Source organism: Falco peregrinus, chromosome 5 (assembly GCF_023634155.1).
Source record: "Falco peregrinus isolate bFalPer1 chromosome 5, bFalPer1.pri, whole genome shotgun sequence".
Taxonomy (NCBI): domain Eukaryota; kingdom Metazoa; phylum Chordata; class Aves; order Falconiformes; family Falconidae; genus Falco; species Falco peregrinus.
In genome coordinates, this window is record NC_073725.1 from 32598406 (window position 1) to 32612800 (window position 14395).

Consider the following 14395-nt stretch of genomic DNA (forward strand, 5'->3'; position numbering starts at 1 on the left):
AACCCCATTTAAGTAATCTCTCTCAAAAAAAAAAACCAAACCCAAAACAGCCCCCCAGTCTTCCAGACACCCCCCACCCCCCAAGTGTCTGTCTTCTTCCTTCAAGGCCAGGCTGGACGGGGCTTCGAGCAACCTGGTCTAGCAGAAGGTGTCCCTGCCCACAGCAAGCAGGTTGGAACTAGATCCTTAAGGTCTCTTCCAACCCAAACTGTTCTATGAATTTATGATTCTAGGTGGTTAACAAGTGATCTAGTGCCACTTCCAATCACTGCAACAGAAATTCACATTGGCACAGAATTACAAATAATATCTTTTTATTCTAATTATTACTTGTATAAAATAGGAGACAAAGACTAAATCTGTATTAGGACCCCTTATGCCAAACACGGTGCAAAACATGGACTGAAAAGGAAGTCTTTATGAGAGAACATTTTCTAAGACTTTTTTTTTTCAAATAACATATGTACCATAACTGACTGACCTAGACTAAGTAACATATTGGATCAATCCAGCAGTGTGCATATCTGATTGTTTTTACAAGTTGATTTGACAGACACTTCTTCAGGGATTGTTAATTCCACTGTTCTCACTACATCTATGGTATTGCTAGTTAATGCAGTGTACAGCTCCTACTGCATAATGTTCTGGACCATTCTGATACAAAGTTAATCCCACTAATTACGTGAGCATCGTAATTACAAGCAATATAGGTTTCTTTTTTTAATGAATTATACCTACAAACATTGTATGTGCATCACAGAAAGGACATTTTCTATTTAAGAGACCACATCAGTCAAACTGAAGAAGTGACGTGTGAAAGGGAGGAAAGACGAGAGTTTCTTAACACGACTGCTTTTCAACACGACTGAAACAAACTAATTTGCAATTCTCATCCAAGCTTCGTGATCATCCTAGATCTTAAAACACTCACTCAGCTCTTCTGACTCATGATAAAATCTGTAATTTTCTAAGAAAGGTTACTAACCCTTTTTGTTTCTCTCATTCACACTGAGAAAACTGTCTTAATTACATCTTCTGTCACAAGACGTTAAAACCAGTAGTTAGCTTTTGATCAGAAACAGGACATTCAAGATGGAAAAAGTCTGTCACATGACAGATAGGAACCCCACCTGCGTGTGCTATAATAGTTTGCTATTGCAACAGCAAAAGATCTAAGTCTTCTTTTCACAAACAAGACTTTCTTTTTCTGAAAAAAATCACTTATTACGTATACTTTTGCTCTCTGCCTCAAAGTGTTGGGCATTCCTCTCAGACACCTACATCGTGACAAATGAACTCTGAGTATAATATAAGCAAGAATGTTAGGATGATGCTTGCTGAACAAAATACATGGATGATCAGTATAACTAGCACCACTTTGCTTTCTTTACAGATTGATGCAAAGAAAGAGTGTTGGGTCATGTTTACAGAAAATAAGTATCACAATGAGTAAAATGGGACTTACACAATGGTAATTGATTTATTTTAACAATAAAAACCTAAACTACACTAACACAGCAGAAGTATTTGTGAAAAAGGAGCTTTCTGACCTCTGTTGTTACAGAAAGCAGGGCCAATGAGATGATCTGACCATTTCATGGAGAAGGAAGGTGAGAGAATTCCTTTTTAGATGTGAAAGGTTCATTTATAGAATAGAGACGGCATTGATTTGAGCCACAGAAATAAAAACAAAAACCAAACCCCAAAAAGCCAGATAATACTCTTTACACAACCTTTAATTAAACACTCATATTTTGCTTTCTCAGTTGAAAAGGGCATTTTAAGGAACACCTAAAAAACCCCCATCTAATAAGTTTTCTTCCTTATATGTTAATATACCATAAACTCCATTAGAATCTAATTTTTAAACTGAGACTTCTACAAGACTTAACAGCTAATAAACCCAAATTTTACAGAAAGTCCTAAGATATATAGCAGAAATAATAACATTTGTAGTGCCTAGTTAAAAATAACATCTGGACTCTTAACATGGCTGAAGAGAAGGGGAGAAAACCCTTATTCCTATTCAACTTTCAAGTTATTCCACCCGCCCTGTTTCCAGTCCTTTTAACAGAAAGAAAAATAAGTAAAAAATGTAACATAACCTACCCCTCTTCCTAGTTTTGAACCGCTGGCCTGTTAGCACCGGCTTCTGATTCTTATTCATAAAATTTCTAGAGAAAAAGAGAAAAACATATTTTTACTATGGCATTTACAGATGACAGTTTAACCTAAAGGCAAAATAAAGATTCAGTGAGTAAAATCTCAGCATGTGAAAGGGAAAGTTCTTGATGTATACTCAAAGAATAATTCACATTATCTTAAATATGAGGAGCGCTACAATCCAAGAATAACTTCAATGAGATGTGCTTCTCTCAAAACCTGGCTCTTCACATCTCTACAAAACACCCTGAAGGTTCAAACCTGAGCAGAAAGGTGATGGAGGCTCTGCCCTTACTGCTGCCCCTGCAGCTCACGAGGATGCTCAGGGGCACAGAAGACAGCAGGTGCAGGGCTGGGAGCTGTCCTGGTGGGGTTCAGCATGGCACAGGTCTCACCCTCCATGCCAGGCAGCAAGTTCACCAGGCAGATTGACTCCCAGGACTGCACGCTGTCCTGCTGAAGATGTGACTGCTGTTTAACCATTTAGGCAATGTTTTAACCATCAAATCCCGCTCAAATGTTTCTTCCAAGCATCGCTGTATCTTGTTGCTAAAAACATGTTGGTGTTGTAAAAATAAAAGATAACCAAATCCCTCCCCCCATCAACTTTGTGTATAAATAAATAGTATTCACGCTACACACGGAGTAAAAATATTCGGTATATATTACTTAAGGCCTTAACAGTGAATCTCAACATGCAAAGTTTACAAATTTGGGAAGTAATCACATATTAATGCCATTTTATCTAAATAAAACTATTTTTCAGCCTTGGATATAATTAGTTTAATGACACAAGACGTAGCTGAACGCAAACAAAAGTGAATACAAGGAAGCTTTGCAGCATGTAGTAATCATCACGGCTCATCCCCCTGTCTTGCCAACAGCAAGTGCCAGCACTATGACTTTCAGGCCACCTACTTCACACCCTGCAGGTCATTAGGTCACTGTTAGGTACGATTCACTCATCCAGAAATATGCCTTACCAAGCTTTGTCCTTTGGGCATGTTCTCCTAATACAAATTTTTGTAAAACTAAAGTTATCATTTATATTTCTTCATTGCAGACTCTGCAGGTCTAGTTTAAATGTACATACATTTTCCAACACTTCTTACCATGAGTAAAGAGAAACTCGAGGTCTGTGGCTAGAAAGATGCCATCAATCACATGTTACTATCCAAGTAATGCTCTCTCTACCCCTGAAAGTTAACCATTATGTTAACAATGCACCAGCTATACAGTATGTTCCCATTCGCCAAACTTCCTCATCTAGTTGCAGCATCACTAGCTGGCCACTTCTGCAGCATTTCAAATGTTTTAACTTGGCAAATCACTGCTTTCTATGCTTTCTAGTCTAGGTCTACCCCTTAGCCACAGTCAAAAACTGCCTGCAGGCACTGGAAATAGCCAGTAAAGTTCAGAGTCAAGACTGGTTCTGCTTCCTGCAAGTCATGAAAAATACAAAGATGCAACAAGCAGTTAAACTGAGAGGTTCGTATTCACCACTGAGATTTAAAGCTATGGTTTTAACAGACCAAAGGGCATTTCAAAACATCTGCAACACTGAATAGTCTTCTGGAAAAAACAATCCGCCCATCGGCAAAGAGATTTAAAAATGGCAAACCACGATATCACAGGATCTTCTAAAGCACTGTAGGATCCAAGCCTCCCTTCACAGCAGAGCTCAAAAGTCTCCTTCCCCCACTTAACCCTCTCGGTGGCAGAGGGACAGGAGCTGCTTTACAAATTAATTAGGCAGATGAGGTAGCAGTCCACAGGGATAAGCAACAGCCCAGCCTCTAGCCAGCTAGATTTGACTTATTTATCTGGTTTGCCTTTCTGACCTTCAGTTATCTGCAAGAGACTGATCTGTAAGATGTAATATTCACCCATGTATTTTTGATTGTTTTTATGCTTGGCCCTGATACCTTATGCCTTGCTCTGGGTCTAAAAATGTTCATTTCAAGAGACTGCAGGAGCCCAAGAGGTTAGGAAAGAAAGTGTCAAGCAAGCCACGCAGCAGATAATAATTAATCCTCTTGTCACAGCTATTTCAGAGCACAAACATGGCATCGGGCTGGGATTGACAGTGCCCGCTTAACGAACACACACAAGCCTTGGGGGCAATGAAATTAATGACACCTGACCTTCAACCCAGCCATACTGGTATGGCTTCCCACTTGCTAGAAAAGATATAAATGCACATGCTACCTTTCTAGCACTAGACTTCTTTCCTTTGACAGTGTCTTTTTAAACTGAGAGAATTGTTGCATGCACCTGAAGCTTGACTATCTGATTTTAGAACTGTTACCTGTGAACTGTGAATATAAAATATGCCCTTTAAGACAGCTGGGAACAAGATTTTAACAAAAAACCCCAGTTAAAGTAAGGCTCACCACTTGCGGCAGATTTAATGACTAGAGGTTCAGTGCAACAGAAGAGACTCTTGAATAGTTAATTACTAGGAACACAGGATCTGCCTTCTTCTGTATTTAGCTTTAAATGCACTGCGCTCTAATCTGTTATCTGAGTGAGGGTCAGGCTTTATAAGGCGATTCCTCAAGCCCAGGGAGAGCACGGGCACCTCCATCAAGAAACTGCAGCACGAGCCTGAGCAAAACCAACCCAGTGATCTACATGACAGCCCAGGATGTATCTATACTACAAATAACATCAGCTACTGCAAATAAGACTTTCCAGTGTTGTTGCCACCACAACAAGTGCCTGGACAACAGCTTAAAATTTACAAAACAAAGCAATGCAAAATTTTTGGTGTTTTGTTTTTAGTCAAGAACACACCAACAACAACACAAAAATGATGTCTCAAGGTTGTAAATTCAGGGTGGCAGCATATCAACTTGTACGGTACATTCGATTGCACCGCAGTGCAGCCTGCCCCTCAGTTGTCATGTAGCTATAAAGCCTTGAAATCATAAAATAACTTGAAATATTACATATATTCTCTATTTTGAAAGGTATAGAATCTGGGTAGGTCAAAGCCAAAGTCAAATTTTTAAATGCCAGCTACAGAAGCCGTAATTGTTTCAGAGCAGTAAAGATCTTATGGATGGGTATGGGTAGGAAGGAAATAGCCTCAGAAAGAAAACCCAAACCACTAGTCAAAGTTATATCTTGCAGCCCAACATCCTCCAGGATTGATACAAATTGCTAGCAGGAAAGTGAGCAAGAGATGTGGAATTGATAGCTCCTTAGCACACGCCTTCCACAGACTCCACTCTTCTACAGAAGAAGGGAGAAGCTCAGCAATAAATGTTTTACTCTTGATTCTCCCTTTAGGATTCATAAAACCTCTTGTAGAAAATTCATGTGTTTAAATTCCATAGCCAAACACTTTTATTTTATAAGCAGGTAAGTCAGAAGCTGGGCTGACTCAAGGAGGAGATGGCAGAGAGCAGCACAGAACCAGACACCACATCCTAAAACAGGTTCATTTTCCATACAAACCTCAGAATGTCTAAGCCTGCTGATAACTAACTTACAGCTACAGAAATAATCAGAAAAATAAAAAAAATGCATGACTTAACAAGAGTAGGAGTGGATTTGGGAACCTGTTTTAACAGGCTTCTGCAAAACAGATTCATATTTAAAAAAATACGGAAGTTGTTGAATTGTTACACTCTCCTGAAACTGCTTGAAGTGCACAAGTTCAGCTTTCTCTGCAGCTGATTCTCACTTACATGCTAAAGACCCTGAACAGTTAAAACAAAACTGAGGGATGTCTACAGTTGTAGATACCTGGACATATATTATATAGCAGTTTCTATAATCAACCAATCCTTCCCACACAATTAATAAAAAATTGCAACAGATTCAATTAATAAACATAGCATTAATTAAAATTAATTTATAAAGCCAGCAACAGATGAAGTAAAAGTTACCTCAGAGCTTCACCAAGTTTGAAGTTGCTTAACAAGTTAGAAAAGTGCCGTCTTTTATCCATACCACAGGGAAATTCTTACAAAGATTAACTCCTAAATTATTTAAAGCCTTTGTAAGGCCAAAGTTTCTACCAAGCTACAATACTGGAAACATTTGGTCTTGGAAACATGTTGCTCAAATTAAACAAAAAATAATAAAATACTGAAATCTTTTACCCAAACAAATACTATTTTTCTAAGCATCACTTGAAATCTCAGAATCATCGGAGATTCTTCAGCTATTAACATGCTCACAATGAATTCAGGAACAGTTGCTTCTCAGCAGCAAAACTTCACTGTCCTACTTAGAGAGAGAAATCAATGCCAGACAATATTAAAAAAACCAACTGTTCAATAAAACTCCCTACCAAGAGTTTATGGCTCTACGTACGCAGGGCACTGTAACAACAGCAAGGGAGCCCACAGGGGCAGGTGGCGACCCTTTGGGCAGCCGACCAGAGGGCTCCAAGGGATGCTGATCCGGCTGCAGGCACTCCTGCTGACAGTGTCTGATTGACAGGGTGCTGGAGAGAGCTGCCAATGCACCACAAACACAGCACCACCAGCTTTCACAGGAACAGATGCTTGGCAGGAATTACTTCCATCTTCTTCCCTTGCTCAGATATCATGCAAGACAGGAGCACTCATCACAAAGGCAAATAAAATAAAAGCATAGATGGGGAGAGTTTCTACAAAGGAAAAACCCCAACCCATGTATCAAGGCCAATCTTTTTTCCCCCCAAGAACTGGAATATCCAGAACACTGAAAGGCTTTATTGGGTCTTTTTCATCCAGCAATGTTTACTACGTGTTTTCATCCTCTCACTGTTACAGTTCCAGGTTTAGGATGAAAACCTGAAGAGGGTTTTCCTCTTCTTTCAGCAGCGAGCCAAGGAGTTATGTCAAAATCAAATTACCAAACTCGAGCAGCATGGAGGAAGAGCTGCCCTTGTACTTCTGCTGCAGAGGAAACATGTCAGTGTGCAGCCAACAGCTGTCTCCACTCCCCAGGAAGGCAGCAGGCAGCTAGATTACGAGCTAACAAAATCTGTAGGTGCAAAACGCATAAATCATTACCAGTACAGAGGTACAGAATGATGTAAGGGGATGACAGGACAGAGCGGATGCAATGCAGCCACCGGTTCTCACCAACTCCTTGTCAGGCTTCCCACTTTCCACTGGGCCACTGAGTCCCTGTGGGGACTCCTGCAGCTCCTACTTTTCCACAGGCACTCCCCAACACCTGGGTGCAGCGAGAGGCAAGCAGACACAATGCACATCGGTCACGCAGCCCTCAGTTGCTGCAGCATTCACTGCCATGACAGCTGTGAAACATTTTCTGCTTTAACACAGCTTTCACACCCTCATAAGGCTAAAAAATCCACCTCAGCTGCCAACATTTCCAAGGTTTGGTCAGTATGAAGGAAAAGCACTTTATTTATACATCTCAGGCAGTACAGTGGCTAGCAGTGTCAATGCTCCCAACCTCCTGCTGCAGCTCATTTTGATACTGTGGAAAAAATAAGGAAGTAAGAAGCTCTGTTTGCTGCTTCCCAGGGTTCCAAATGCAGAGGAAAGGACCAGAGCAGCGCTAAGAAGCCACCCTTCCTCTCTCCTTCATCGCACATCTGGGGAGACAGCAAGAACAAACCCCTACACTTAGTGAGATGCATTGGATTGTCTTTACACAAGTTGACAACTGTTATTTCAACACCATTTTCCAACTCTTGCCCTCTGTTCCTAAAACATAGGGGTTTTTTCACAAGTGACTAATAACCTGGAGGTCTGCAAGTTCAACGAAGGTGTAAATCAGCAGTAAGGGCAGCACTGGCAGCCAGAAGGTTTATCTTGCTATTTTGCCCACAGAGGCCACCAGCTGAGTTACAATGTTTATGAGACCTTTACCCCAAAGGTCCCACTCATTACAAACAGTAAACCCAGAGCCAGGCTCTTGCCACATTAAAATCCCCTCACTGATTTTACTGCACAAATGACCTCGATGGCAATAGGGAAGGACTAAGCAGCCACATAATGATGTGCAGGGTAAATACAATCAACCTCATGTTTTAATAATTACATAAAAAAAGGATACTGCTAGTCTACATGTTTATTGCTGAAAAATACGTCTTCTTTTATGGATTGATTTTGCTTATGACATTATACTACATGAAGCAGCAAGATACTGACCTTTGATTTCATACTTGGAAGGATGCCCTAGTCACCAGTGGCTATCGGGTATTATCTTAAACCTGCTACAACACTATCTTTTGACATACACTAAATGCCCTGCCTTTCCCAAAAGAGCCATCCAAAGCTCTTAAAGCACTTAAATCTTTTTTTTTCCATTTTTAATACAGAACAGTGTTTTTCCACAGTAAAGAGTAAGTGTCCACTCAAGTAAAAGTATTGCCCTTTATTAGTATGCCCAACAGGAGAGAGAAAACAGATGAAACAAGTGGAAGTGGTTTTCATTCTGTGGCAAGTACAAATACTAAAATAGAATGAAACTTAGCACACCCTAAATAAAGTAAAAAACTGTGTTAATGCAAGACTCTCCAGCCAAGAATTGTGCATGCAACTTGTGAGTAGCTATCCAGCTGAGAACTAAGTAAGACCAGAAAAAAATGAGAAGACAAACTCACCAAAATTTGCATCATCTAACCGCTAAACTGGGATGCGCAGGAAGATGTTTCTTGAAAAACAAGTCATAAAACCCCATGCCACCAATCACACACTGCATGAGAGATCTAGCTCAATACACCTATTTCAGCAGAGCAGGTGTTTATTAGGTCACTAACCAAGAATTTCTACAGAAGCAGCTCAGCCGAATAACAAGGTAAAACCAGAAGTCTCCCATGACCAAAGCACTCCAGATGCGCTTCACAAGGCCAAGAGAACTGTAAATTAAACCACGAAGGCAACACACTTCTCTATTTCATAATCAGCGATCATATGAAAAATGCATGAGTCAGCACAGAGAGGAATAAAAACCCCCAAACCCCCCAAAATAGAGGTAAAAATTCTTGATCATCAACAGATGAAAATACAAGCCAAGAAAATTAAATCATGCACTTGGGCTGACACACACAGAGTTATCTTTTGGTAACCAGGTTTCTTTCAGCAACTAAGAGGAGGAATTGGATATAAATTCTTCAAGGACTAGGTATTAGTAGGAGCTTTTCTCAGACTGTGGAGAGCTCTCTAAGGCAGCTCCTTAACTGTTCCAGCTAGGCTCCTAACTGGAGTACCCTGAGATAATGGAGAATGTGTATTGCTACAGTTCAGTTCATAACCAACTGACATTCACTTTAAGGTGACTGCTAGTCATCCAACTCCATGGCAAACGTTGCCAGCAGGAAAACCTCTTAGAAAAGGATAAAAAGCATCAGCAGAGATTAGAATCAGGTGAACTTAAAAAACAAGCAGAGAATGGTACTCTTCCAAAGCTAACAAGGTTTTTTCCTTATACAAAATACCACTTTCAATATATAGTGTACACATTAGAACAGGATTCTTGAATTCAGAGAGACATTGGATGTCCTGTTTATTCTGAAAAATATAATCATCTCAGCAATCCTCACAGGAGATGATGCTGCTAAAGGGAAAATGGTGTAGGTGAAATCCTGCAAAAACATGATTATAAAGGTACTGCTGCAATTTAGCTTAATCCTTCATTAATGCTTGGCAGAGAGAATTCTACTAACCACTGTTCACAGTACACTTGGAAGAAATATTTTTATAGGGTCCCCCTGAACCAGGTCTCCAATAAACCAATAAATGCAAGTATTCAGAACAAAACATGTTAAAAAAAAATACAAAGAGGCTTCACTTGTAGCAATGAAGTCCATCAGACACGAGACAACAACAGCTCAGTAATGAAGGCCAGTGCAGGAAGAACAGCTTTCTCATCTAGAGTACCACTCCTCTGCTCAAGTCCACCCTGCTTCTCTGTCTTTAATGTATCAGCCCTCTGAAAGTTCTTACAGTGTTGACCCTACCCATACAATTCAAGTATCACAACAATAAAACTAGAAGATGAGCCACTTCCATTTTTCATGCTACTGCAAAGCTCTGACCAGCAGCAAAAGCGCAGGAGATAACCAGTGTCTCCAGGATACAGCACTGCAGCATTTGAAAACCCAGAAACTGTCTTCAAAATTACACAGACTAAGCTTAAAAATAAAAAAAAATAACCACAAAGTGTGCATTCTCCAGAAAGCAATGCCCCCCAGCTGCTAACAGTTTATTATTTCATGAACTAAGTACAGTAATCGGAGGAGGGATGTATTAATAGCCAGCACTTCCTACACACTTGCAAGTAGCGAAGGCCTTGGCTTTCACAAAACGACAACTGCTGTAAGCAGTAAAGCAAGTTTTAACTTAGAACTCCCTAATTATTTCTTCAAAGCATGTGCAAGGGCAAGGAGTTCACCAAGTTAAGACAGGGCTTTTTACCTACAGGACAGTGAATCAGCTTCCAGATACCTGAATTCTGGCTAAAAAGAGATGGCATAAAGAGCCAGCAGTGGAAACTCACAACGCTTTTCACCATGTCAGCTATTCCAAACATACCAGCTAACACTGATTATGCTGTTAGCAGCATTCACTTGCATGGAAAAGGAGACCATAACTGACTTGTATCACTCTGTATCCCAAAAGCGGTCCCACGTTCCCTGTGGCTGTTTCCTCCTCCTCAGAGTGGGCTGAACATTTTCACAGAACACACTCATTTTGATGAGCAAATTCGTGGAGCAGGGGATAAAAGTATTCAATGCTTAGATTGCTTCAACCTGCAAATAGTTACTTTCTAGGCAGTGATGGATACAATTCCTCTCACACCCAGCTGTGATATTCTACAGCAACAGATAATGATTCATATCCACAAGTTGGGTGCTGAAAAAAAAACCCACAACAACCAACCCCAAAACTCACCCAACAGTGTATGGCATGGGGTGGCTACACACACAATCAGCTATTATCCTAGATGAGTCAGAAAAATAGCTATTACAGATTGAACATGCAGAGAGGGGGCACACAACACTTGCTATCCTACCCACCTCTTGGCAGCTCACATACCAGCACTCTCACCCTTACTTCAGAAAGTCATTTCTTCACCTTTGTGCAGAAGCCCAAAAGCTCTCGGATGAATCCATAGATTGCTCTGAGCCAGCCTGTAAAGAATATTGTGATTCAACCCACATATTTCTTTTCAGTGATTGGGGATGTCCAGCATTGTGATGGTGAGTATATTGTAGAGACCGGTAATAGGAATCATATCGGTATTGCAGTTGTACTGTGTATTGCAACTGTTTTACTTTGTTACGTGTAACTTAAATTTGTATTGTGTTTTCAATACATTTGTATCACTCTGCTACATCATAAATCCCATGTAACACCAACTATCTTCAGGTAAGTAAATTAGGTATTAAATATCACACCCTCCATATGTGGAGTATCTAAAAGAAGCTGGTCAGAGTATCGGACCCCAATACTGTTCACACATCAGAACAAACTGGGAGATCAGTTTCAGTCTGGTAACCAAAAAGCTCAAATGCTAAGCAAACACATATGGCAGCGTCCTCTATTTTGATATACCATGCATGGACATATTCACAGAAGTGCTCAAACCACCACATCTTCTTCAGTTTCAACAGTACAGCTTCCCTTTTCTTAGCTTTCTTTCATGCTGTATCTGAACATAAATGACACTAAATGCAACACTTATCTGAAAATATAAATGCGTAAAATCATGAATATGTCTTTGTTGGTAATCCAGATTCAGGAAACTCTGAAGTCCATCAAACTAAGCCAAAAGATTCAGAGTCTATCTATAAACACAGCATTGCAAGCAACAGCTATTATGAACGCTATGAATGCATCTTAATAGTTTTGCTCCTCAAAAAGATCTATTTATAAGCCATTTTGATCATTACTGCAATCAGATGAAAACCCCGTTCTCAGAAATACATTTATATATGCAGGTGGCCAAAATCTCAGAATTAAGAAACACTGCCACAAAAGGAAGTCAAAGTAGCAACATAAACTACCTGAGCTAGAAAAAAAAATATATTAGCCTGTTGCTTCACCAACTTGTATCTATTTTCCAGTATCAGCATCATGTACTAACAGCTTAACCACATTACAAAAAGCTAGTAGAAGTTATTGTGAGACTTGCGTCTCATCCATATGTAGACCAGAGCAGGTATATAGTATTTCACCCCACTCAATCACAGAGGCAGCAAATCCCACCTGTGGGCAGCACCACTTACACTGCAGCAGTACCTGAAGCACTTTGTGCCCACACACTGGAAAGGGGAGCACAGGCAGCTGTCAGTTCAGTCTAATGCAAACCCAACAATTTAATTGATATTGTTAGTTGTAAGGACCACTACTTATTTCACTATCGATCATTTTAGGAGGCAATCAGTTAAACTAAAACTCATATCCACTTTTTTTGACCAAACAGCCCAAATATGAACCCAAAAATGGGGTGCATTTGACCTAACTTTAAAAATCAGCAACAGATACCTACGTCTGACCCTGTGATCCTTGCCTCTTTTCACCATTGATGTACGTAAATATTTCCAGAAAATATCTTATTCAAAATATCCTGCTTGTCCATCTTAAGGTGAGATCTTAAGGGAGTCTCTTGTGAACAGCTTCACAGCTTCAGCTTTAGGCACTTCAGATATCTGAACTAGATCAAACTTCATCGGTTTCTACAACAGAATTCACACCTGCAGACTAGCAATCTGTGTGAGTCTATAGCTCAGTGCCCTCTGAAAATGTCTCAGGCAGAGTTAAGAGTTTAATTACACACCCAAAATTAACAATAGGACAATTACTAATGGTGTATTATTCAGTTCTATAGTTAATTTAGTAGACCTGCTTGCTTATCTTTCTGAAATCATTCACAGAATTTCCATTGTTGGCTGAGAAGTTTCAAAATCCAGCGTGCCACAAATACACTGTGAGAATGTGCTCAGTGTCAGACCACAACCACACACCCACACCCAACCCAGTTTCTGAAGCCAAGTGTTATGCAGGAGTTACAGATTTCTAACTGGAAGAGGCTTACCATCTTTTTAAATGGGCATAAAATATTACCACAGCAGCCAGCCTAGCCCCCATCGGCAGAAACAGCACACATCTGCTTTGTGGTTGGTTGGGCTGTATCAGTATCAGCTCAGCACAAGGGTATTTGACACTGTTAATAGGGAAATTATTTTCCTGTTTACAGCACTGTTGTTCATGCACTGGAAAGACCAGTATCAGCAACCTGCTTCTGCAAACAACCTAACAACGGTTCCACGCGATATGTATCTGCAGGTATATGCATAAAGATGTACACACAAGAGAGCAGGAATACCAATAAAAAACTCTATTAATAGATTTCTACAACTTGCTTCCTATGAGGATGCAAGATAGGAAGAATTTAAAAGGTTTACTAATGAGAAAGGTTTGGCTGGTTTCTCTGAGGACTTCAGAAAGACACACCAGTTAATCTAGGGCTCTTGAGCATGTATCTAGAAGGGATTCTACAAAATACATTAACCTTCAGTGAAAAAGGGGCATATACCTTTCAGTGCTACATCTCCTGTCCTTTTGAAAGAAACAGAAGCTTCCAATAGCCAAAAAAAATGTTAACAGCTACTGCATCTATCATACAACAAGGAAAACTAAAAGAAAAAAAAATAATCTAATTTTAAGAAGTGAATTGATACTAAATCCCAAAATATATATCTGTTCTGTCATGGATACAGCCAGACTCTCAAAGTCAATTAACTGACTGACGAAGTCCATGCAGACCATTGCATTTGCACCCCACCTCGAATGTTGCTCTGCCTAGTTTGATATGTTCTGTAGAGATGAAGGACTAGAAAACCTGATATATGTTCTTTCCTAATGGAAGATAAAATGCAAAGTTAGCGAAGCGCCAACCTAAATTTAGGCTTTTATAAATCTAAAACAAACGAAAGCAGATGTTCAACATGACTCTCAAGCAGGGGCTTTGCAATAGATTGTATTTTTCCTCTATTCTTGACAATGCTACAAAAACAGAGCTGATATTTCAGATTAAGGATATGGTGATATGAACCTTTATTAACCAATTGTTGAGAATATTAATTAAGGTAGCTATTCAGTAATCTAATAACCTAGTTATTAACAGGAACTGAGTAACTTCTACTGGGATTACAAAAAAAAAAAAAGGAACAAGGTGGTTGAAAAGAATAAACAGGGAACATCTTGGTCTACACTAGGAACAGTGCCCTTTTCCCTCATCACTGACATCTTGT

At 39.9% G+C, this 14395-nt stretch overlaps 1 protein-coding gene across 2 annotated transcripts in view; it reads right to left on the minus strand.

Moving 5' to 3' along the window:
• Nucleotides 1–14395, minus strand: part of BZW2 (basic leucine zipper and W2 domains 2) — a 56523-nt gene that overhangs the window by 34597 nt on the left and 7531 nt on the right. For both annotated transcript variants that reach the window (XM_055803481.1, XM_055803480.1), the window contains one exon: nucleotides 2110–2174. In XM_055803481.1, the coding sequence (XP_055659456.1) occupies nucleotides 2110–2167 (58 nt within the window). In that variant the 5' untranslated portion in view covers nucleotides 2168–2174. The remainder of the gene's footprint in view (nucleotides 1–2109; nucleotides 2175–14395) is intronic.